At 35.0% G+C, this 27,016-nt stretch overlaps 1 protein-coding gene across 1 annotated transcript in view; it reads left to right on the top strand.

Moving 5' to 3' along the window:
- Window positions 1-27,016, top strand: part of PIK3C3 (phosphatidylinositol 3-kinase catalytic subunit type 3) — a 136,135-nt gene that overhangs the window by 76,380 nt on the left and 32,739 nt on the right. Inside the window, exons 14-21 of the mRNA XM_055323835.1 lie at window positions 1,562-1,667; window positions 4,146-4,262; window positions 9,121-9,252; window positions 11,404-11,532; window positions 12,205-12,274; window positions 14,059-14,123; window positions 19,474-19,558; window positions 24,351-24,425. Coding sequence (XP_055179810.1) covers window positions 1,562-1,667; window positions 4,146-4,262; window positions 9,121-9,252; window positions 11,404-11,532; window positions 12,205-12,274; window positions 14,059-14,123; window positions 19,474-19,558; window positions 24,351-24,425 — 779 coding nt within the window. The remainder of the gene's footprint in view (window positions 1-1,561; window positions 1,668-4,145; window positions 4,263-9,120; window positions 9,253-11,403; window positions 11,533-12,204; window positions 12,275-14,058; window positions 14,124-19,473; window positions 19,559-24,350; window positions 24,426-27,016) is intronic.

The following is a 27,016-nucleotide window of genomic DNA, read 5'->3' as shown; positions in this document are numbered from 1 at the left end:
TGATTCAAACACTTTATGTTTCCTGCCTAATTTTTGAGAAAACCCAGCTACAATGGAATTTTTAGCCCAAATGACTGGAATATTGGTAGATTCAACAAAAATAGAAAAGTAACTCATTTAGTGTGATAGATTCAGTTTTACATATGTTTGTTAAAAATGACAGTGTCTTAAAAAGGAATGTGCTGCTTAAAAATTAGGGTGGGTGAATGTAAAAGGACATTTAAAGAAATGCAAAATCAGAGTTTGGGTTCATGTTGGAGAATTATCAGCATTGAGATATTTGTGAGATTTGAGTCATTCATTCATTCAGCAATAACCTATTGAGTATTATGAGCCAGGCCTGGAAGTGCGGAGGGTATAGTGTAATCAAGACAGATAAGCTTTCTGCTCTCAGGAAGTTCACCTTCTGTTGGCAAACTATACTTTTTCCCAGAAATAATATAAAAGAAAATAAGTGGCTGTGACTTGAGATTGAAAAAACACTATCAGATTAGAAAGTTGGAAAGTTTTATATGATTTTTAAAGATAAAAGTGTGAGAGGATAAGCTTAGTGTGACAGAAAGGGTTCTGACCCAGGGGCCCAAAGTCCTGGGCTCTGATTTCAGGTCTGCAATCAAATAGTAATGGCATTTGTAAGACACAACTCCTCTTAAGTTTGACTATTGATGAAACAAGCAAGTTGCTCAGAATAGATCTGTGTTTTTCAAACTACATGTCATGACTCCCTGAAATCAGTCTAAAGGCTCACAATCTAGTATTTGTTATTCAAAGAAAAATGAAATAGAACAGAATAGCAAATATTAACATAGAATATTGCTTTGTGAAACTTTCTCGTTTTGAGGTACCTATGTGCACACATGCGGCCGCAGTGTCCTGAATTGTGATATAAAATGTGTGTCTAGTATGGCTTGTTCCCACCAACAGTCACAAAACATTGGCCTCTGTGATCTAATCTAGATCATTAGTTATAAGATTTGGTAATTGTATAAGCAGTTTGGGTTTATTTAAAATTTCTTTAATCCTCTAAAACCACAATTTTATGATAAACAAATGGAAGATTATATGTGGACTTTTGAGAAATGAGAAGATTGGGTGGGAAAAATAAATATAAAATTGTATTCATTTTGCAGAGGTATGTTAATGAAAAGTAGCTTCAGAGAAATTTTTGGAATAAGCCATATTTACTACCAAAAGGATTACATAGGTTATGAAAATACTGTTTGTGAGTTACTTGGTAGATTAGTGAGCTTCGCTGATTTCTGAAGATGGTGATGCTATATGTACCTCAGGAAGGATTAGGAGAAAAATGCTTCTTTTGATGCTAAAATTTATAGAAAATCTAGGATACTATATAAATTAAGGCATTATTATTATTAATTGACTTTTTATAAACAGCTGTGTATGTGCCCTAATTTTCTACTTTTGAAAGAGTGATGAAAAATGTGTTTCATTACTTCTGTTTATTTATTTTTGCAAATACGAACTGGTCAAGTAGAAAGTAGAAATATTTACAAAATGAATCTCATTTCACCCCTTATGAATGACTTAACATATTTTTAAGGTATGTGATAGTGGAGTGTGAAGATCAAGACACTCAACAAAGAGATCCAAAGACCCATGAGATGTATTTGAATGTAATGAGACGATTCAGCCAAGCATTGTTGAAGGTAACCATTTCATGTGGGGGTTGGCAAAAACGCTGGGCATGGGCCACATCTGGCTGGTTGTCTGCTTTGGTATGTCCCATGAGCTAAGAGTAGTTTTTGTTTTTAAATGATTGAAAAAAATAGAAGAATAGTATCTTGTGACAAATGAAAATTATGTGAAAGTCAAATTTCAGTGTTCCTACATCAAATATTTCTGGAACATGGTCATGTTCATTTGTTTTCATATGTTTATGGCCATTTTTGCACTGCAATAGCAGTTGAATAGTTGAAATGGAAACTGTATGGCTAACAAGACCTAAAGTATTTATTCCTTGGCCCTTTATAGGAAGTTCATTGACTTTATTTAATGTTGCTCTTTTATTTCCCTTTCTTTAATTTTGCTTATCAAGACTAGATACATTTACAGAAATCTGACCATGTTCATATTGCAGGTACTTACTACGTAACTTATATTTTTGCTTCTTAAACAGTTTTTAGAATCTCTGTAAAAACATTTTCTCCTCTTTGGTATTGTGGTTCTTTTTTTTTTTTAATAATAATAAATTTATTTTTTATTGGTGTTCAATTTGCCAACATACAGAATAACACCCAGTGCTCATCCCGTCAAGTGCCCCCCTCAGTGCCCGTCACCCAGTCACCCCTACCCCCCGCCCTCCTCCCCTTCCACCACCCCTAGTTCGTTTCCCAGTTAGGAGTCTTCCTGTTCTGTCTCCCTTTCTGATATTTCCCACACATTTCTTCTCCCTTCCCTTCTATTCCCTTTCACTATTATTTATATTCCCCAAATGAATGAGACCATATAATGTTTGTCCTTCTCCAATTGACTTATTTCACTCAGCATAATACCCTCCAGTTCCATCCACGTTGAAGCAAATGGTGGGTATTTGTCATTTCTAATGGCTGAGTAATATTCCATTGTATACATAAACCACATCTTCTTGATCCATTCATCTTTCGATGGACACCAAGGCTCCTTCCACAGTTTGGCTATTGTGGACATTGCTGCTATAAACATCGGGGTGCAGGTGTCCCGGCGTTTCATTGCTTCTGTATCTTTGGGGTAAATCCCCAGCAGTGCAATTGCTGAGTCGTAGGGCAGATCTATTTTTATCTCTTTGAGGAACCTCCACACAGTTTTCCAGAGTGGCTGCACCAGTTCACCTTCCCACCAACAGTGTAAGAGGGTTCCCTTTTCTCCGCATCCTCTCCAACATTTGTGGTTTCCTGCCTTGTTAATTTTCCCCATTCTCACTGGTGTCAGGTGGTATCTCATTGTGGTTTTGATTTGTATTTCCCTGATAGCAAGTGATGCAGAGCATTTTCTCATGTGCGTGATGGCCATGTCTGTCTTCCTCTGAGATTTCTGTTCATGTCTTTTGCCCATTTCATGATTGGATTGTTTGTTTCTTTGGTGTTGAGTTTAATAAGTTCTTTATAGATCTTGGAAACTAGCCCTTTATCTGATATGTCATTTGCAAATATCTTCTCCCATTCTGTAGGTTGTCTTTTAGTTTTGTTGACTGTATCCTTTGCTGTATTGTGGTTCTTAAAGTGCTATGGCACAGTTCAGCCAGCAGAGGGTGTGTGGGCAGTGAGGACCCTTACAGCATCCATCTGTGATTTGCTACAGAAACAGTTAATTTCATAGCATCTTTTATCTGCAGTTTCATGTTTTATGTTCTTACAAATTTGAATCTCGTCTTACCGAGCTCTTGGAGACTAAACTTTTCTATAGTTCTCAGAGCTCAGAGCTTCTCTGCATTAACTTATTGGCAGATAAAGTAGTTGGTCTTCTCTGCTAACCTTAGTTCTATCACTTAAAGCTTTTGTCATCCTGTGAAGAAATTTCACTTTCTCGAGCTTAAAATTTCTCACCTTCAAAATGAGGATGATAACAGTTGCCTAGCCACCCTTGTCATTGTAAATGGGAAGATTAAATGAGAAAATGTATTTTATAATATTTTATGAACTGGGAATTCACTACATAAGACTTTATGGCATTTAATTTTTATGACATGCATTATGTTGCTATTTGAGTGCTTTTCTTTTCTTTTTTTTTTTTCAGTAGATTTTTTTAGGTCCTTGAAGATGATACTGTTTCTGCCATATGCCCAGTGCATTTCTGAAGACATCATAGGCCTCCAGATATTTATTGAGTCAAAGAGTAAATGCATTTTGGGTGAACGAATTCTCTCTTTTATCACATGGTTGTATGTGGAAAAAAAAAGTGCTGTTTTTGATAGATTAGTATTCATTGAAGACTCAGATAATTTTCAACTATGGAAGGATTGGCAGTGTTTAAATAAGCTAGCAGCTTTCTCATTATCTCTGAATCAAGATAATTAATCTTTTTCAATTTTACTTTGTATTGAAGTTTGTAGCTATTAAAAGAATAAATAAAGATCACCCATGCTATTAAAGAAACCCTGATCATTATGCTACACAGAACTAATTTTCTTTCCCTTTGAATCCCTTCAGGGTGATAAGTCTGTCAGAGTTATGCGTTCTTTGCTGGCTGCGCAGCAGACGTTTGTAGATCGGCTGGTGCATCTAATGAAGGCAGTGCAGCGTGAAAGTGGAAATCGTAAGAAAAAGGTAAACCTATGGGCTTTGCTTTTTGTTTTTGACTAATGAAGTCTTGGTATCACAAAATACTGAGTTCTGGTACAGTCTCTCTAGGTTGATATATTTTATGAAATTCTTAGGTAATTATAGTAATAGGAAGATTTATAAGCACTGATTATGTACAGGATCCTGTTTTATGAATTTATATACATATACACACATCCTCACAACAGCTCTATAAGTTAGATGCTGTTATTACCTCACTTATAAAAAAAAGTGTCAGTAGAGAGGTTAAGTAATTAAAAAATTTATTTAAATTCAGTGTAGTTAACATAGACTGTATTATTAGTTTTAGGGGTGAATTTAGTGATTCCTCAGTTGCATATAATACCCAGTGCTCATTATATCAGGTGTCCTCCTTAATGGCCATCACCTAATGTACCCCTTCCCCCAAACCACCTCTCTTCCAGAGACCCTCAGTTTCTTTCCTTGAGTTACACATCTCTTACGATTTCCCTCCCTCTGTATTTTATTTTTCCTTCTTTTTCCCATGTTCATCTGTTTTGTTTCTTAAATTCCACGTATGAGTGAAATTATAAGGTATTTGTCTTTTTCGGACTGACTGACTTCTCTTGGCATAATACCCTCTAGTTCCATCCACTTTGTTGCAAATGGCAAGATTTCATTCTTTTTGATGGCTGGGTAATATTCCATTCTATTTATATACCACCTAATTTTTATCCATTTATCTATCAGTGGAGACTTGGGCTCTTTGGATAGTTTGGCTATTGTGGACATTGCTGTAATAAATATTGGGATGCATGTGTCCCTTCAAATCACTCTGTTTGTATCCTTTGGATAAATACCTAGTAGTGCAATTGCTGGGTCATAGGGTAACTCTGTTTTAAACTTGTTTTAACAAGTTTAAACTTGTTGAGGAAACTCCACGCTTTTCCAGAGTGGCTGCACCAGTTTGCATTCCTACCAACAGTATACAAGCGTTCGAGGGTTTAAGTAATTTGTCCAGCATCCTCAGCTAGTAAGTATTACAGTTGGGGTTTGTTCCCAGGCATTCTAAGTCCATATTTTTAATTTACAGTGCTCTATTGGGTCTCATTTTAGAATATTAGCATCCTAGAATATAATCTGTTTGATGTGCAAAGGACCTCTACAGATCATGGAGACTGGAATTACTCTGAGAAAATGAAAGTCCTCTGTGACTTGACCAGGGTTACAACATTAGTTATTAGTAACAGCACACACTGGCTTTGCATCTGTTCTCATGGCTAGTACATACATCTTTCTCTCATGTAAGGCTTCTACTTGATGACAATAGATGAGTATCTGTTCTTCACAAGTCATTTTCCCTCATCATTAGCCCAGATGATGTGAAGGATTCATTTGATAGCTTCTCTTTACCTAATCCGTCTATAGGCCAGTCTTTCTTGGTGACCTTTGTAAAAGAACACAACACATTTTATTGTTCTCCAGACTTGTGAGAGGGAAGTGGAGAAAGGAAAAGGTAGAAAATGGGAGTCAGGAGTTCAAAGGCAGGGAACAGGTTTATAGAGAAATGCTAGTAGATATATGTGCAAGGAATAATGTTCACAAGGTTAAAAAGGAGAAAATAGGCTGAAGAGAAACACATTTTTATTGATATGACTTTTTTTTTCTTTTTTGGTTATTGCTGTGAGAAATCACAAACTGGTTAAATAACTGAATCCCTACCACTATTCCTTCTGGAGCCCATCCCCCCCAGAGGTGGCTGTGTGAGGAAGAAGTGTGATCACATACCCACCTGCAGGAGTGTCAGTGCTTGCAACTGTCATTGTGGGCATGTATTTAAACCATTTCGTCTGTGTGTAACATGGTCTTCTATTTGTCATGCACGTGAGTCCAGCTAAGTTGTAGCTATTCTGGAGGATAACTGTGTACCTATTTGAGGCATTACTTAAAGCTACCCAAAATGAATTTTGTTTAGACAATCCTGAATATAGTTTTAATATTGGCCAAAAATCTTTTTTAGACATTTTCTTATGATGTGTTAAAAGACAAACAATTTGATTAATGTAGTTTGACTAGAACAAGCCCTGTCACCATAGAGAAATGCCAAGATGGCTCTTTACTACCATTATTTGTGTTATTATTAGTAACAATGAAATAACTACTGCTAATAATTTAAAATTATATGTAGCACTTTTCCATCTCTCCATTTCCATAATGAGTTTTGAGAGAAATATGTCATGGTGAATGCAGCAGTGTTAGATATGTAGGAACATTATCTGTGAGTTATTAGTAAAATGAGTAAAACAAATGATAAGGTTTTTGCAATATTGTTTTCCTGTGTTGACCTCTAGTTTAGGAAGAATTCTGTTGAAAGAGGTCTCCAAGTTTAGATATTAGAGTTCAAATAAAAATACATTTTCATCAATGCATTTGCTCTTGCTCACACTCTCAAATAAAAAAAAAATCTTAAAATTTAATCAAGCTTTTTTTTCCTTTTTCTTTTTTTTTTAATATTTTATTTATTTATTCATGAGAAACACAGAGAGGCAGGGACATAGGCAGAGGGAGAAGCAGGCTCCTTATGGGGAGCCCGATGCAGGACTTGATCCCAGGACCCTGGGATCACAACCTGAGCCAAAGGCATATGCTTAACCCTGAACCACTCAGGTGCCTCTCAAAGCTTTCATTTTGAATGTTGTTAAATATTCTCTTTTCACTTTTTGATTCTGTAGGTGATAACACTCACTTATTTGTTCTATCAAAATGTATTGCATGCCTGCTGCATGCCAAATACTTTTTTAGATTCTGGGGAAACAGCAGTGAATATAAAAATTCTATTCTTATGGACCTTTGGAGGGGAAAGTAAATAGAATAAATAAGTGAAATATATAGTAGATAATGGTATGCTATGCAGAAAAATAAAGCAGGAAAAGGAAATAGAAAGGGCTGGGTTTGAGTAGTAAGGCAGTGTTTCACTTCTCAATAGCATAGTCAGGAAGGCATTGCTAGGAAGTTACCATTTGGACAAAGACCTGAAGCAGGTAATGGAACAAACCATGGGAATATCTAGAGAAGATATGTTCCAGCCGGAGGAACAGCAAGTACAAAAGCCTGATATGAGAGCACGTATGTGGGGATGGTGGTGACATATTTGTGAAATAGGAGGAAGCCAGGTGTATTTGGAGCAGAGAGTGGAGGAGAGGAGGAATAGGAGGGGAGGACAAAGGACAGAGATAAGAGGGAAGCAGATGGAATATATCCTCACAAGCCATTACGAGGACTTTGACTTAAGCACTGAGTTAGCATAGAAGTTGTTGGGGATTTTGGACAGGAGAGTGACACGACTTGATTTTGGTTTTAGCAGCAGTGCTCTGTTTTTTTGTTTTGTTTTGTTTTGTTTTGTTTTGTTTTGTTTTGTTTTTTTGGGGGGGGTAAGAGATTGTAAGAGACAAAGTTGAAGAAGAGCAGTCAGGAGGCTACTGCAGTTATCCAGCTGAGAAGTGAGAGCAGCTTGGAGCCCAGGGCTTACAGCAGTGGATGTGGTGAGAAGTGGCTGCATTTCTCACCCCTCTTTTATCTGCTTTCTGGTTATTTTATTGTTTATTGGTACATCAGTTAGAAATTGGTTATAATAGGATAACTTGAAATTCAGGTTAATTGACATTTCTTCATACTTCTATGTCTCATTGCATTTGGTTAGGGAGTAGACTTACTAATTTTTATGAGGGTTATGTGGAAGTTTATACCAGTTTTCAGTTAACCTTTACATGCACTTTCTATAATTCAGAGGGAGAACTGCAATCATACTGTAGGAGAAAAATCTAACTTTATATATTAGTGGTCCTTGAAACACTGTTTTTCTGAACTTCCCCCTAACTAATTCCAGAATTCTTCTTTTTTTTTTTTTTTTTTTTTATTTATGATAGTAACAGAGAGAGAGAGAGAGAGAGGGAGAAGCAGAGAGAGAAACAGGCTCCATGCACTGGGAGCCCGACATGGGATTCGATCCCGGGTCTCCAGGATCGCGCCCTGGGCCAAAGGCAGGCGCCAAACCGCTGCGCCACCCAGGGATCCCCTAATTCCAGAATTCTTGTCTGTGATGCTACATCTTCTTAGTAAGCATTACAGTGGAAGTGCTTTATGCTAAGATTGGCAGGTCAAGTTTTCTCCTTTAAAGAATAAGCACACCTGTTAAAAAAAATGCAAGACTCTCCAAGCTTTCAGGCAGATTGTTCTTTTGAAATTGAATGGGAGGGCTTGATCCAAACAGTATAGATGCTGCTAAATGACAAAGCTGTTTTGCTGTGACTTGATTTTTTTGTTTCTGAGTTCTTGGCTCAATGGCAGTATGCATGTGAGCTGCAAAAGATAAATGATAATACCTTAGGAGAAGTGAACAATAAAAGGTAGGCTTTAAGTTCCTCCAAGTGAATTGTTCACTTTTTAAACCCAAAACATGGACTGGAGAAATATGCTGAAATTCATGCTTAACATTTGATCATACAAAATTAAGTTTCAAATGAATTAGGTTTCTCTTTGTGGCTTCATACATCCTTTGACGACAGAAATGGCGTCTTTAAATCCAGCATGAGTGTATCCCTTGTTCTCAACTACAGCAAGAGAAACGTGTTCTGTAACCGTGTATAAATACAGCTTTCACCATCAAGGGATTGCTCCTTTTACGCTATGCCACTACTCAGGCAAATTGCAGTGCTTGTCTCTTACATGTGCACCATCTCCTTTATTTTACTTTGCACATACTTTTATCGTGCTTTGGAAATATTTTAAAGTTAATAGAATTAGTCTTTATGTCTTTACTATATGTTTTCTAAACTACTTTTACATTTTAGCCCAGACAGTTCTTTCCGATTTGTTCTCTTAGAATGAGAGACTACAGGCATTGCTTGGAGACAATGAAAAGATGAACTTGTCAGATGTGGAACTTATTCCATTGCCTTTAGAGCCCCAGGTGAAAATTAGAGGAATAATCCCAGAAACAGCTACACTATTTAAGGTAATTGTGTTAGATCTCTAATGTATATGATTGGAACCTAATTCTGTAAAGCAAAAACAGAGACACTCCCTTTAAAAATGATTGTAATGCAGATGATATGTATAATTTTGTTTGATCTAGTAAATGTTAGATTAAATATTACCTTTTGTTTATCATTGTGTCTTTTAAGATTGATTACAATTTAAGATCTGTCACCAGTAGGTATTTTTATGTGAAATTTGTCAAATATTTTTTTTATCTCTGGGTTGTTTCTAATCTTTAATTCTTTGAACTTTTTATTAGAGCCATGCCTACTTTTTTTCCAGGTAAGCTTTTTAAAAAAACCTTAAAGTTGGGACACTTCTATTACCCATTCAGTTCGTAAGTTTATGTGGTTATAGTCTTGGTGCACAATATTATATTTTATCTTAAATGCACAAAGTGGATGGTCACTAAAATATCATAAGACATATTTTTGATCTTGATATCCAGTCTTAGTTTGTTTTTCTTCCAACTCTTAAAGTATGAGCATTCTTAAAAATTCTGAGTTGGAGTTTAGGATTAATGGTTCTAGGGCATTTACTACATAACTCTGTCATAGTAATTCTTAATCATTTTTGGGACACAAACGCGTTTCAGGTAATTTACAAAATGTAGTTTTACTTGGGGTGATAAAAGGATACTCCAAATTTAGGATAATTTAAAATTCAGAGTTTTACTCCAAAAGAGATTATAAGTTCTAAGTATATATTCACTTAGGCATTTTTGATGCCTTTTACCCCATCATTTTATAGGAAAGTTTTCAAGCATATAGCAAGTTTAAAGAATTATACAGTGAACAACTGGGTACCTACTGTTGACTCCTCTTAACATTTTACTGTATTTGCTCTAATACATGTCTGTTTACCCTTCTGATAGTGTTACATGATTTCTTCCAGAGATCAAAACCAGTAAGGCATCTTTCTCAGAACAGGTTTTTTTTTTTTTTTTCCTGAACAGTTTTCTGATCTTGCCTCTCCAGGTAGTGGTGTCTATGTGCTACTCTATCTTCATGAGATTTTGTTCCTAAAGAGAATTTAATTTCATTGTTTGTTGTTTTGGACACATATATAAACAAAACTAGAGATTTCATCTAGTTGAGGGAAGGATTCAAGGCAAAAATAAAATTACTCCAGAATAAAAGATACAGATATTTAAGATCTCCTCTGATTTTGTAGAAGAGGAATTTGAGTCTCAAAGCTGCACAACTAACCATATGCCTGTACTTAGTGACCATAGCTGTTGACTTTCTGTCTGGTGCATTTTTTTTTTTAATTTTATATATTCATGAGAGACACACAGATTGAGAGAGAGAGAGAGAGGCAGAGACACAGGCAGAGGGAGAAGCAGGCTCCACGCAGGGAGCCCAACACGGGACTCCAGGATCACGCCCTGGGCTGAAGGCCATGCTAAACCGCTGAGCAACCTGGCCTGCCCTGTCTGGTGCATTTTTATGCTGTAGTTTTATCTCATTTATTTCAGTATGTTTTTAGTAATAAAGTGATGATGGCAAACACAGAAAGCATGTCTGCTCTGTAACAGGCATGGTACTGCACTCTTGATCCTCTCTGGTTTCTCTTCGTTTTTTTTGTTTGTTTCTTTCTTTTAAAGATTTTATTTATTTATTCATAAGAGACACAGAAAGAGAGGCAGAGATACAGGCAGAGGGAGAAGCAGGCTCCCTGTGGGGAGCCTGATGTGGGACTTGATCCCAGGACCCCAGGATCATGCCCTGAGACAAAGGTAGATGCTCAACCACTGAGCACCACCCAGGGGCCCTGATCCTCTCTGGTTTCTAATCGCTTTAGCATCTGTGCAGAGGAAAAGTTATCTTTATTTTACAGGTGAGGAGACAGTTTAAAGAACATGTATGAGATCACTACCTGGTGGAGCCTGGATTCATATCTGTCACTGACTCTAGAGCTCTTGCTCTTCATGTCATGTAATCTGACCATTAGCTAGCTTGTTGTTCTCTCCAGGTTATCTAATTGCATCTTACTGCCGGTGCATCTTGTTTCTTTAGGTTCTGTTTATTTATTTGTTTACGGTACAGGTCAGCATTTACTCCTGTATATAGTAAATCTTTGTGCATTCATTTACATCCAGATTTGAAAACCATATTTTTATTTCCAGAGTGCTCTTATGCCTGCACAGTTATTCTTTAAGACAGAAGATGGAGGCAAATACCCAGTTATATTTAAGCATGGGGATGATTTACGCCAAGATCAACTTATTCTTCAAATCATTTCACTCATGGACAAGGTGACTATAACCTTATGTTGGCAGGGAACATTTTTTAATTCTGGAAAATTGTGGTTTGGTGTATATGCTGTGTATGGACACAGAAGTATTTTTAACATTCAGGTACAATCCTAGGAATCTCAGCGGTCTCCACTTGACCTTGAACAAGTGTAGTTGTTTTTGTACACTGCAGAGTGACTCTTGGTATGAATACAAAATGAAATTGCACGCATTTCTTTTTATTAAAACTTTTTTCTCAGTTCTGTTCTCTCCATGTCAGGTTTAGTAATTCCCTTCCTCTTAGTCAACTAGATCTTTTTCTTCTTTAAATTGCATCCCTGCCCCTGGCTTTGAAAGGAACATATTTGCCCTCGTCTCCTTTTTTTCTGAGTTCTAAAATTCTTGGTGACTAGAAAGAACTGCACAAACGAGTTGGAGGAACCCTACTATTTATTGAGTACTATTGACAGTGGTTTAGGATAAGATTAAAAAAAAAATCGGTATACCATCAAGCAAGTGCTTAATAAATTTAATTTATTTTGATGATCAAAGTAAAATTAACTAATTTAGTTAAACTTTGACTTAGATTTACCCCCTAGATCTCTTCTATTCAGCTATCAGGCTACTTGCCTACAAAACTATTTCAGAACAATCTTTATATTTGGTTAACATATTTTATCTTTTGATCAAAAGCTGCTACGGAAAGAAAATCTGGATTTGAAGTTGACACCCTACAAGGTATTAGCCACCAGTACAAAACATGGTGAGTTCATGTCATGCTGTGCTTTATTTCAGTGTCCAGTGACTATACTTCTCCCCCTCTAACTGAAAGTTAAGAATAGAGATCAAACTCCTTTGTAGTACTGAAGCCCAATTGGGCCTCCCACTTTTTCTCCCTCCCTTCCTCTGGAACTCATTAAACGGCATGTCTGTGAGAAGAATCAACACCTTTATACTGTATTTATTTGCATTCAAAACTGGTTACAATTCACAGTAGTTTCGTACATAGTAATTTGGGTCCTGAATCATTATTTGAGAGTTACTATGACTCAGAGTGACTTTGTATTGTGCTCTGCTTAAAAAAGCCACTCAGCAAATGATGTTGCCTTATTAACTCATGTTTTTAATGTATTGATCGATAGCATCTAAGTTTTTTCTAAGGTGGAATAACTGCTGGAAATCTGATAGATGATTCCCTAAGAATACTTGCCTAATGCCTATTGTAAATTCCATAGTCTTGTTACTCTTGGAGCTTTTCACCCTTAGATACCTGGGAAGAATAAAATATCTGTTTTAGGTTTCCTGCTCTTTCCCTGGTCACCCTCAAAGGTTTTTGGTGGTGTCATTCCTCTTCTCATTTTTCTTTCAGAATGATCTTGTTAAAAATGCCCGTACGCTCTGTGACTATCCTGCATAAATTGATTAACTCACTTCTGCATGCTCTTCGGACAAACACAAAAGCCTTAGCTTGGTCTACAAGTTCTGACATGCTGTGATACACTCCTGTGCCTGTTCTCAAGACTCTCTTTTGCCAGCGTCCCCCTGCTTCCCAGGCATTGGCCACATGGGCCACCTTCTGTTTGCTCCGACACACCATGTTCTTTTCAGCCTTATGGTCTTAATGCATGCTTTGGTTATTATCTTTAGCATCCTTTCCTCCACACCTCTCTGTGGTGATTTAGGTCTGCCTACACTTTTCTCTTTCCTGGTACCCTTTTCTTCGTAATATTAATCCCAGGAAGATTTGCAGGCTTGTATAGTTTATAAAGGCAAGGTCAAAGCTCTGGTTTTGTTTGTTTGTTTGTTTTTAAATGGCAAGATTCTTATTACATGGTAGAAAGACAATAAGTATCTTTTAAGTGAATTAATGCAGAATATTCCATTTGTGATACAGTAGTGAATGAGGCATTTCTTACTCTAAAGGAGTATATAGTAGTTTCCTTCATTCAACTTTGATATTTTCGTAGATTTATTGTTTTATACTACTATTGTGTCTAGACTTACTAGACTTTTCTCATTCTTCTTCTCCCATATAATGTCCTCTTCCCATTCTTTTTGGTAGTTTGAGGGATTTATACTTTCTTCTCCTGTCATTTCCAGGAAGTGGCAGAAGATGAAATATTAGACAAAAAAAGCCAGTGAACATAATACACTTTTAGGCGCAGGTGATTGATATTACATAATTTCAGATTTCTTAAAGTGATTTTAAATTTGGAATATTTTTAATTGATATGTGTTATAAAAGTACAGAAAGAAGAAATTTTTGTGCCAGATTTAGGAAGCTTAGTTATTACTTTCTCTTCCTTGTATACAGTAATAGTAACTGACCTGGAGAAATACACAAATAAATCAGCTTAATTGGAAGAAAATTTTTCTTATACTTCCTGTGACTTAAATGCCAGTCTAAATATATTATTTACAGACCTCTTTAAGTTGGTCAGGTATGTAGTGTGTGTATTTGAAAATGAAGGTTATTCTTAGTAGAACCATTATTTTTATTGCTTAACCAATAGTTGTACTTAATGCAATGCATATATTTCTGTGTAGGCTTCATGCAGTTTATCCAGTCAGTTCCAGTTGCTGAAGTTCTTGATACAGAGGGAAGCATTCAGGTACAGAACCAATTTTAAATGAGTTATACAGTTTATGACTATATTATTGTAAAATTTTCAATCCTTATCAAAAGTATATAGAGTTAAAAATGAATGTCTCCTTTTACCATCCTTCTTCCCTCACATTATTTTTCTTTCCTTCAAAGTAAACAGTGCTAACATTTGGAAATTCTTCCATGTTAATGCATACGGATGCTCAACTCTTGAAACAGTGCCTGGCATATAATAGGGAAGCAGGAATTAATTAAATTAAAAATTTGTTAGTTTATTGTTATATAATACTCCAAATTATGGAAATTCTGTAATTTGTTTAACCCTAAATGAACATTTGATTATTTCCAATTTTTGTTGTTATTCAGAACAGTGCTACATACTCTTGCTCATACATACCTTTGTTTTTAAGACCCCTGTCTTCCTCTCCGAACTTGTCACTCTGCTTTAATATAAGAAAAGGCGAGCAGTGCCTAGGATTATACCATGTGTGTCTTTGTAATTTTTTACACTATAAACACATGGATTAGTTCTTATTGCATCTTAATAGTTTACTTTTGTTATTTTTTAAATATGATTTTTCTTTTTTCCTATGTAAGAAAAATATATATAATTTACAGAGAAAACCTGTTTACCTGAGATGAAAGATAATACAGAGAAGGACTTGACAGAGAATATGTGCTATAGTGTGTTTTTTGTCTTTCCCAGTCTAACATGTTGCAGTAATTCAGTATGGAGTTTAGATTTGCAGAAAAGCATTATTCTGATTTCTTGGGAAAGCAAGTGGTTATTCTGTTTTTTGGTTTAGGGAACAGTCACATGCAATGGTTAAAAGCTCAGGCTTACTGGAGTCTTAGGGTTTTCTGTATACATATAGTATGTCATCTGCAAATAGGTGAAATTTTTACTTCTTCCTTACCAATTCAGATGCCTTTTATTTCTTTTTGTTGTATAACTGCTGTGGCTAGGACTTCTATTTTATTGAATAAGGGTGGTCTTATTTCTGACCTTAGGGAAAAGGCTCTCAGTTTTCCCCATTGAGTATGATGTGAGCTGTGGGTTTGTCACAAATGGTCTTTATTATGTTGAGGTATGTTCCTTCTAAACCTACATTGTTGAGGGTTGTTTTGTTTTGTTTTTAATCATGAATGGATGTTGTACTTTGTCAAATGCTTTTTGTGCATCTATTGAAATGATCTTTTATTTATTAATGATCCTCATCCTTTCTGTTATTGATGTGACATATCACATTGATTTTCAAGTATTCAACCACCCTTGCATCCCAGGAATAAATCACACTTGATTGTGGTGAATGATTTTTCTAATGTATTCTTGGATTCAATTTACTACTATTTTTTTAAGGATTTTTGCATCATGTTAATGAGAGATACTGAGCTCCTAGAATTGACAAATGAATTCAGTAAAGTTACAGGACAGAAAATCAGTGTAAAGATCTGTTGCATTCCTATACGCTAATAATGAAGCAGCAGGAAGAGAAGTTAGGAAAACAGTCCTATTTACAATTGCACCAAAAATAATAAAATAATATACCCAGGGATAAGAGAGGTGAAAGACCTGTACTCTGGAAGCTATAACACACTGATGAAAGAAGTTGAAGACGACACAAAGAAATGGAAAGACACTCCATGTTCGTGGATTAAAAGAACAAATATTGTTAAAATGTCTATACTACCCAAAGCAATAAACACATTTAGTGCAATCCCTATCAAAATACCAACAGCATTTTTCACAGAATAAGTACACTCCTCAAATTTGTATGGAACCACAAAAGACCTCAAACAACCAAAGCAATCTTGAAGAAGAAAAACAAAACTAGAGGTATCATAATTCCAGACCTTAGACTATATTACAAAATTGTAATAATCAATTTTGTACTGGTACAAAAATAGACACACAGGTCAATGGAACAGAATAGAAAGCCCATAAATAAACCCATAGTTACATGGTCAATTAATCTTTGACAAAAGAGGCAAGAATATGCAATGGGAAAAAGTCTTTTCAACAAATGGAGTTGGGGAAACTGGATGGCTGCATGCAAAAGAATGAAACTGGACCACTTTCTTACACCATACACAAAAAGAAACTCAAAATGGATTAAGGACCTAAATGTGAGACCTAAAAACATAAAAATCTTACAATAGAACACAGGCAGTAATTTCTCTGATACCAGCTGTAGCAACATCCTTTTAGATAGGTCTCCTGAGACAAGGGAAACAAAAGCAAAAATAAACTATTGGGACTATATCAAAATAAAAAGCTTCTTCATAGCAAAGGAAACAAGCAACAAAACTAAAAGACAGTGTACTGAATGGGAGATGATGTTTGCAAATGACATCTGATAAAGGGTTAGTATCCAAAATATATAAAGAACTATACAACCCAACACCCTAAAACCAAATAATCCAGTTAAAAAATGGGCATAAGACATGAACAGACATTTATCCAAAGAAAACATCCATATGGCCAACAGACACATGAAAAGATGCTCAACATCAGTCATCATCAGGGAAATGCAAACCAAACCACAGTGAGTTATCACTTCACACCTGTCAAAATGTCTAAAATTAAGAGACTCAAGTATTGGCGAGGAATTAGAGAAAATGGAGCCCTCTAACACTGTTGGTGAGAATGCAAACTGGTGCAGCCACTGTGGAAGACAGTATGGAGGTTCCTCAGAAAATTAAAACTACCCTATGATCCAATAATTACACTACTGTGTATTTAACCAAATAATACAAAAACACTAAATTGAAGGGATATATGCACCCTTTTGTTTATTGAAGTATTATTTACAATAGCTAAATTATGGAAGCAGCCCAAGTGTCTATCAATAGATGAATAATAGATAAAGAAGAGGTGGGATATACATACATACATACATACACACACACACCATGCACAATGGAATATTACTCAACCAATTAACTGTAAAAAAGAACAAAATCTTACCGTTTGCAACAACATGGATGGATCTAGAGAAATAAAACGATAAGTAAAATAAGCCAGTCAGAGAAGGACAAACACCATATGGTTTCATTCATATGTAGAATTTAAGAAACAAAACAAGTGAACAAAGGAAAAGAAACAAATTAAAAAAAAAAAAAAAGACTTTACCTATAGAAAACAAACAGATGGTTACCAGAGGGAAGATGGGTGGGAAGGGAGATGGCAAAAAAAAAAAAAAGAAAAGAAAAAAGCTTGTGCTCAGAACATTGAACTGCCTGGGGTTGAATTTTTTCAAATAGCTTTTCAACTGTAAACCTTGAATAGCTTATTAACCCTTTGTGCAGGGCAGAGTTAACATAGCTGACTTGAAGCTCTTTCTTTTAGAAAGGCCTGCTTGCTAGGTTAGCCTTTGACTGATAACTGGGAACTTGGCCTTCAGTGTGTTGATCCTCTGTCCCCTAACCTACATAAAGATGGTTCAATGTGCCTAGATAGTTTGTGATGTGTAATTTATAGCAAACAACTTGCTTTCCCTCTAGAATTTTGGCAGTTGCTAGAGGGCGTCTATATGACCAGCTTCCAGTAAAACTTTAGTGATGAGTGTCTAACAAAGGCCTCCCTGGACAGAAACATTGCACCCACATTACTGCCTTTTTTATTTTAAATTATTGATGAAAAATAGCAAATAGGCTTAGTGTATCTTCTTACAAAAGAGAGCCAGAAGGCTTAAACATGGGTTTCTCCAGACTTTGCCCATGTATTTTTCCTACGCTGAACCTCCTGTGTATACTTTTGCTTCAATAAGGGTCAGCTGTGGTACAACTGTATGTTGATTCTGTAATTCCATCTAACACATCAAACTTCTTGTAGGAGGCCTTGACCCACTAACATACCCTTCAGGTCTCAGTTTCTGCATCTGTAAAATCTGGATAATAATACCTACCTCTAGGATTGTTCTGAAGATGATGTAAAGCGTATGTAGAGTTTTAACATAGTTTCTAACTAAAGTAATTGTGTAATGGAGTTGTCAATTATTATGTTGCTCTGTGCAATTATGATTTGGTAAAATAAGTATAGTGGCAGTTTGTATACTGATATTTGGTTTTCATGTATGATCTCTGTAAATAGTTTTGCTGAGTCATAGGTTATTCTCATGTTCAACTTCAGTAAATAATTAAAAACTGCTTTCCAAAATAATTGTTTTTGGAAAAAACTGTTTCTCATCGCTATACATCTTTGCATAATTTTGGTATTGTCAGACTTTAAAATTTTTGTTTGTATTATCAGACTTTTTATATTTTGGTATTTTGTTGTGGTTTAGTTTGCATTTCCCTAATTACCCGTAAGGTTGAGAATTTAAAAATATATGTATAGGCTATTTACTTCTGTGATGTGCTTCTTTACAGCTTTTGTTCATTTTCCTTTTGGGTTTTTATTGATTTATAGGAATTCTTTATATATTCTAGGCATAGATTCCTTGTCAAACTTATAGGATGTTTAGAAAAGATGAAACATATGATGAACTTTTTTTTTAACAGCATGTAACTTGTATTTTCAAATAACATATACTGTTTTTCTTTAAATAAATCTAATATGTAAGGTAATAGTTCCAGTTGGTAGTCAAAAACAAAACAAAATACTGTTTTCCCCACTGTTTCCAGACTCTTTGGATACTCTAGTGCACTCATTTTTCCCCTGTAATTCTTTTGTTCAGTTCACATCTCTCTTATATTTATCTTTCCATTAATTTCCCCTAAGAATTATTAGCACTTGTATTACAATTAATTTATAAATTTGGATTCAATTTAATTGAGCTTTTTTTTATTGATGTATAGTTGACATACAATATTAACTTACTTTGAGGTGTTTGACAATTATATACATTACAAAATAATCACCATAAATCTAGTTACTGTCTGTTACCATACAAAGTTATTAAGAATATTATTGACTGTATTTCCTGTGCTGTACTTTCCATCCCCTTGACTCATTTGTTTTATAACTGGAGGTTTGTTAATGGTAACAGTAACTATACTTAAAAGATAATTTTAATAACTCATGTTCACTTTAAGGAGAATGATCCAAAACAAATCCCTCATTGTTTACATTCAGAAGAAAGGTAAAAAAGTGATAGATTGAGCATAGAGAAATAGCAGTAAGATATTTTATTTTATGTAATGTTTTCCCTAAAGTATAAAAGTAGTATACTTTTTTTTTTATCTTAACTGTAAGCATGGTAATAAGACTGATTCTTGGACTATGCTTTTTAAAGTCCACATTTTATAATTATTGACTAAACTTTAGATACTTGGTCATTTCTTATGATTTCAAAATGTCTGATTTGTTTAAGGATTGTATTGAATTTGTAAACATGTAAATTATATCTTTTTAGAACTTCTTTAGAAAATATGCGCCAAGTGAGAATGGGCCAAATGGGATCAGTGCTGAAGTTATGGACACGTATGTTAAAAGCTGTGGTAAGTTTTTCAAGCTGTACTTTCCACTGACACATTGGACTGAAGGAAATAGGCTATCCCAATGTTGCCATATTCATACAGATTTACAGTTAGCACATTGTAGGATTTTATCTTAGTCCTTTTGGGCTGCTGTAACAAAATACCAGCGGGTGACTTATAGACTGCAAGTCCAAGATAAGGGACCAACATGGTCAGGTAAGGGCCCTTTTTTTGGGTGGAAGACTTTTTGTTGTATTTTCATCTGTCCAATGGGCTAGGAAGCTCCATGGACTCTCATTTTTTAGAGCACTAAGCCCATTCATGAAGCGTCTACCCTCATGATGTAAGCACCTAATACCATCACATTGGGTGGTAGGATTTCAACATGTGAATTTTGGGAGGACAGATATTCAGATCATAGCAGATTTATATGCTCTATAAGAAGATGATTAAAAGATACAAAATCCTGATAAAAGAAGTCACTAATGTTTTGACATAAGAGTGGTAACAGGTATAAATTCTATTTAGTCTTTAATGAGTGTATCTTTGTAATCACTTAACTGTGTTATAATTACAAGTTATCTCTTCTTGGAAGCTGTTAATTTTCCCCTGGATTTTCCCTATGTTTGAGTAAGTACAATTAAGTAGACTCTGGGAAAAGTCTGTCAATAATTATGCTTTAGATAAATCTTAAGAACTGTGTTAGGAGGATGCCTCTTATGGTATTTTATTTTATGATCCCTTCTTGGAAATAAGTAAGTGGTAGAATGCCATAGGAATTCATATGTTTTGACTACTTAATGCCTACCTATCCTCATGAAGTTTGTATTCTAGAGGATTATTTTTAAATTTTAAGAGGTTCTATTTTTGTTTTTTGTTTTTGCTTTGTTTTTTAATAACTATATTGTTTAAGGGAGGGTTAATAAAGGAGTTAACACTAGAATTGAGCCCTGGATGGGATATAGTATGTAATAAGTTATTCTTATTTATGTAAATTTTATGCTTCTGTTCCCATTTGTAAGTATTACTTAAGTTAGGGAGAAGCAAATAAGGGGCTTTATAGACATAGAACAATTGTATTTAAACTTTCATATCATTTATGTCTTATAAACTGCTTCTTATACATGACATTAAAAAATTTTTCACAATGTTCCTGTGAGGTTGTATTCCAGATTATTTTAGACAACATAGTTTCTTACCAAATTTATACTTGATGATGCAGTTTTTGCTGAAAGTGTAAAGAAAATGTAATATTCCTAAGAACTTTAAAATTATGAAAATAAAATATGTATGTGTATATTAAAATCCTTTAGAGTTTTTACCTTATTTTTTACTGAAAGAATATAACATGTATTACATGTAACTATGTTTATCCATAAAAATGACCACATACAGTGTAGATTTAAGAACTAAAAAAAAATTGATTGAAACATTCCGGAGAAAATGTACTTTCTTTTACTTCCTCTTGCTCTCACACTCTGCATTTTTCTTGTCTTTCTCTCCTCCCTTCCTTATTTTCATTCTTTTCTTCTTTCCTTTTACCCTTTCTCTCCTTTCGTGTTTTTTCAGACCTTCAACTGTTTTCTACATTCTGAAAAAATTATATATCATCTAAAGATGGACATCTAAGATCGCTCACATGACACCTCATACTGTCTTTTATAACAAAGCTTGTCAATCAGGTGTCCTGTATATGGCCTTTCTGTGGCTTGGGCTTCTCAAAGCTGGGTTCCAGTATTCTAAGAGACGGAAATAGAAATTATTGGTTTCTGAAGGCCTGGACTGGAAAGCTGTTCATTTGTCATTTCTATCATACTCTTTTGGTCAAAGCAGTCACAGCCTGCCTGGATCCAAAGGGAGGGACTTTAGTTCCCACCTTGAATAAAAAAGGGTGTTAAAGGATGTGTGTGACTTTTATCTTTATCCTAGTTCACAATATCTTGTTACATGAAATATTTCAAATGCCCTCCAACAATTAATTATTTTGTGTCTTTCACTGAACTTTTAGTTACTGTAAACTTTTTTACATTGTAAGTCTATTTAATAAAGGAATGCTAACTTTTTCTAGTTGAAATATGTATACACATAAATCATTTATGAATATTGACTACAATTTGAAAATTTTAATAAAATCACTTTCTATATAATGTTCCATTTTTTTCCAAGACCTAATGAAAATGTGACTGGATTTTTCATGTAAAAAAATAGCCATTTAAATTATACCTCTTGGACACTTAAATTCAAATTGGATCTTGTTCCTCTCTTTTTCCCCAATATTACACATTTATTCCATCCCTGATAATTGATTTGATGGCAGGCCTTCTCTTCATCTTACTTTGAATAGCCCTTTGTTTCCGTCTATAATAGGCTGTGTTACAAAATCACTTGTATTTCAGTGAGTTTGGTAGCATTATATTGAAGGTTGAAAGCCAATTGAATTTTTCATTAGAGGAGTTAGTGATTAATAAGCTGCTAGCCACTTTGCCCTAGAATCTGATTGTCGGACATTATCATATAGATGTATGTGTAACTTTTGTTTTAGAAAGTAAAGTTTTTAAGTTTTGGGTAGAGTGTAAGAAGAAAGTGATAATAGTTATGGTGACATTTTTTCCAGATTATGCAAGGTGTCAAGTCTATATCATGCAAGTAAATGTGAGGACACTAATTATTCTTACACGCGTATCTTTACTAAGTAAAGGGAAAGTCGTTGTCTAATATTTCTCTGTATTTTACTTTAAATCAAAGTTGCATTATAAAACCAATTTGATGATATTCTACATTTCACATGGGGTCAGAATACTAATGGACAGAATCCTTTTGACAGGTATAGTATTTCTGCTGAAGTCAAATAGCTTTGGTTCCTCTAAAAATCCCCTGATCTACTCTATGCCATCTCAGACTGTTCTAAATCTATTATCTGTGTCCTAAAAACTTCTGAGGATTAACCCTGAATTCACACCTCTACCATTTATATAAATGTGAAAGAGAGAGGATCATATGCTATCTCGCTTGACTTCAAAAAACATCAATTGAAGTGACCATTGAACATACCCAGTTTTGGTCATCAAGCTGTATTTGCTCATCATTTATTTCAATGACCTCTAGTTCCTCAGTGTCAATGCCACTGCAGTCATTTCAAATGCTTACAGGTGTTAGAGCCAGCCAAGATCTTTGTGATTCTCTTGGCCTTTTCCCTGTGGTCATTAATGACTGTTGCCAATGGAGTCCTCAGATTTGCAGTCCTCATGTTTGCAGTCTAGCCAGCCTGGGGGAAAAAAACCTAAAGGGCTCACTCCCCCGCTCAGTCTGTCCCATCTTTCAAAATGATTACAAAACTACATTTGCCTACAGTTCCCTGGCCAAGCCTAAGTGCAGTCAAGGCTGGGAAGCACCTTCTCTTTCCTAGGCAGTCTCACTCCCCACATCCTGGTTTTGTTTTAAGGAAGCAGATAGGACAGTGTATAGGTAAATGACAAGTTCCTGTCACACTACAGGTATTTTGAGAGTAACATTTGTTACAGTTAAGTGAAATTGTTAGTAGAAGCATTTTTTGGAATGATAATATGCTTTCCTATAATCTGTATATATGGATATATTTTGAAATATATACAATATAGAATTTTATCTACAATTAGAATATGATTAGTTCTTCTAAACAAATATATTTGAGCTTAAATATTTTGTTGAGTGTTACTCCTATCTAAATAGCCACTTTGGGGAACAGGGCCTATATACAGTACAGAAGTGGCATGAACAAGGACTTTAGGATCATAGTTAATTTCACATCCAAGTTCAGTGACCTTGGACAATCTTGTTAACTTATGGAGCCTGAGGTGTTTTCATTTGAATGGTAGTTATAATACTTAACTAGCATTATTACAAAGGTTAGAGATGATGAATGTAATGTGCCAAGCTAAGTAACCTTCAGTAAGTTGTTACTGTGATTGATTAATAAAAGATTAACCCAGTGAAATTAATGTAGTCATTAATAGGTGGTTCAGTCTTTTGTCTGTATCCTAACTGAAATAAACATGTTTTTGTAAATACTGATGTAGTCATTGTAAGTTTGCAAATTATTTCTTGTCAGGTTACTAACAGGAGCAATAGAATGTAAAAAAAGTACTCTTCAAAAAGGTGTCATTTGCTAAATTTTGTTTGATCATTTTTAACACATGGCAGGTTTCTAGACTTTTTAGGAGAGAAAGATAAAAGAATAAAACTAGAGCCAGTGACTCTGCCCCTAGCCCTGCTCATGTAATTTTTCTTAATACTTTAGAAGATTGTGCTGTGAACTTCTTAAGTGCTATTACCACTCAGCGTGAATTCAGTTGTTTTTCTGTCTGCTGGTACATCATGATTGTTTCTCTATCTAAAGATTTTTCTTTTAAACCCTGCATTTACTTTTGTTACAGATAATAGGGTTGTGGCATAGTTTGCTTCATTATGTGTATTTTTGTAGATACTTTTTTTTTTTTTTTTGCTGTCATCTGTAACAAGTGTCCAATTTGAAATGAGAAGTGGGAGAATCATGTTATAGTTAAGGTTTCTGAAGCCTGAATTAACTTTTGATATAAGTGATTTTTATAATTTGACAAAATTTTACAGGATATTATTTCTCATGCAAATAGCAATTTTTATTGAATTTTAAGTGGTAAACTCTTCATTGACTCAAAGAAGATAACACATTTGAGAATTTAAGTGAGAAACCAAAAAGTAATCAAATTGAAATTAAAGTAACACAGACTTCTTTTATATTCATTTGTATATGGTTTGCATGTGTTTTTCACTACTTTTTCTGAACTGTTATTTGCAGCTGGATATTGTGTGATTACATACATACTTGGAGTTGGAGACAGACACCTGGATAACCTTTTGCTAACAAAAACAGGTAACAAATAATGGCTATTAGCAGGTATATACATTTTATATGCCAGTGATGTTTACTGTGGAATCTGCTTAGTAACAAAACAAGTTGCATAAGTGAAGATAAATTGTATAGGTCTTAAAAGTCCCTTTATATAGTACCTTTGAAGGATACTCCCATCCCTTACAAGAATCACTTTAGTAGTAACTACAGATGGTCATCTGGCCCTTACTTCTGAAAATGCCTCCTTTCATGTAAAGCCCATAATGTATGCAAGGAGTCGAGTCTCTTATTGTACAGCTAGAGCATTAGAATGTTCTTTCTCTTACCAAACTGTGCTTAACTCACATCACCCCGTCTTTATTTGTTTTTCCCCTTGGAGTTTCGTGGAATAATCGTTCCCATCCCCCTCTTCCTGTTAACTGTTGAGCCCCTATCTCTAAGCAAACAACTTCCAAACTTACAGCTCTGTGTACTTCAGTCCATTTCTTACCACTTACTTGATATCCCAATTATGTGGCCAGTTATAAAAATTGTTCCCTTCTTCCACTACCTGTGTAATAATACCTGCTGCTCACTTCATTTTTTCCATCTCAGTAAATTTCAGCATCATCCATCCAGTTGTTCAAGCCCCAGGCTCAGGAGTCTTTTTTTTTTTTTTTTTTTTTTTAAGATTTTATTTATTCATGAGAGAGAGAGAGACAGAGACAGGCCGAGGGAGAAGCAGGCTCCATGCAGGGAGCCTGATGTTGGACTCAATCCCGGGACTCCAGGATCACGCCCTGGGCCAAAGGCAGGCACTAAATCACTGAGCCACCCAGGGACCCCCACCAAGGAGTCATTTTTAATTCTACTTTTGGTGTCATCTCACATATCAAATCTATGAGCAGAATCTGGTCTACTCTTTTCCAAAATGGATTCTGAAGTTACTCAACTCTCTTCATTTCCACTGCTTTGACCCCATTTGAAGCCATCAACATCTTTTGCCCAACTATTTGAATAAAATCCAAACTCTTTACTGTGATAAAGTTATGGCTTGCCCACACTGACCAGTTTGAATGTGTGAATGTCCGACCACTCTTGCCTCAGGCAAATGTCCTTGTTTTTCTCTCTGGAAAGCTCTTATCTCAGATCGTTGCATGTCCAACTTTGTTATTCAATCTCAATTCAAGTGACATATCCTTAGAATAATCTTTTCTAACTCTGGTCTGAAATGGTATGCTTGCCATACCACCCTTCTCCATTACTCTGTTATTTTGTTTTCTTTACTAGCCAAAGCTCTCTCTTTCAAATAATTTAAAATTTAACAAATATTTATTGAGCACCTACTATGTGTCAGGTATTGTTCTAGGTTTAGGGAATACTAAAAAGAACAGAACAGATACAAATCTAGGTCCCTGTGAAGCTTGTTGACTTCTAATCATCATCACCTCCTCCCATTCGGGATGCAGGTTCCATGAGAGCACAGGCCTTGTCCATCCAGGTTGCTCCCATGCTCCAGAGCCTTGAACAACACCTAGCTAAAGTGATTCATAAATCACTGTTGACTTAATGAATGAGTAAATATTTCTGCTCTCTGTGTAGTCTTTTCTTCTCTGGGCTAAATAATTCAAATTTCTTTAGCCTTCCACAGAAAATAGATTTGAAATTACTCTTAAAATGGTCTCTCAGGTAAGAACATTTTTGTTTTGTTAATATTCTTGCAGGTTATGATACCAAGAATTTAACACACCAAATGTAACAATACATCATATGTGTCTAATTACTAATATATACTTAACCCTAATAATTCACATCTGGAATTTAATATATTCAGTTTTAATTAGTGTGAAAAATTATCTGTGGTAGAAATTGCATGTGGGAACATGTCTGTCTGTGTCAAGGCCAGGCAGTCCCTTTGGTAACCAGAACCAAGGAATGTCATGGAGCTTCTTGCCAAATTTGCCAATTTAGCAAAGGATATTTATAAAACATTACAGTGTGTTTGGAGAGAATGTAAATTGGGAAAAGTTTTCCCGTATTCTTCCTTAACTCTTCATCTTCAGTTAAATTTTTAACCACAAGAATCAAAGTACCAAAGTGATTCCATTTGTTTTTGTGTTGTAATCATTTTATAATTACAATGGAATTGTTCGTTGTATAGAGTGGCATTACATTTATAATGTGATTTTCACATATTTTGTCTTTCCTTTTGAAATTGATAAGTAACAGACCTTTTTCTTTTGGACTTTGAAAATTGCTTTGTCGTATGTGTGTATGTGTGTGTTAACAGGGATATTTTAAGAATAAGATTTGGAAAGTGGAGTCTATTTAATATACTTCTGTGGTCCAGGCTAAATGGAAATGGAAATACAAAATTTCAGAAACAGGAAGTTTTAAGTGTCTTGTCACCAGTTTTCCACTAGAGGGTGCTCCAAAATTCTTTTTAAAAATCTCAAACTGCTAGGTGAGAGATATATTCTCTTTCTTTTGAAACATTCCTTTTAGTTATTTTTTCTTAACTAGTTCTTTAGTTATTTCATCCACTTATGTCATACAGTTATAATTTTAAGTCTTACTAAGAAATGTTTTTAATTTTCAAGTTCAGTTTGAATGAAATTAGATTATGTAAGGAA

This window comes from Nyctereutes procyonoides, unplaced genomic scaffold (genome assembly GCF_905146905.1).
Source record: "Nyctereutes procyonoides isolate TBG_1078 unplaced genomic scaffold, NYPRO_anot_genome, whole genome shotgun sequence".
Taxonomy (NCBI): domain Eukaryota; kingdom Metazoa; phylum Chordata; class Mammalia; order Carnivora; family Canidae; genus Nyctereutes; species Nyctereutes procyonoides.
This window is presented reverse-complemented; position numbering and strand designations above follow the sequence as displayed.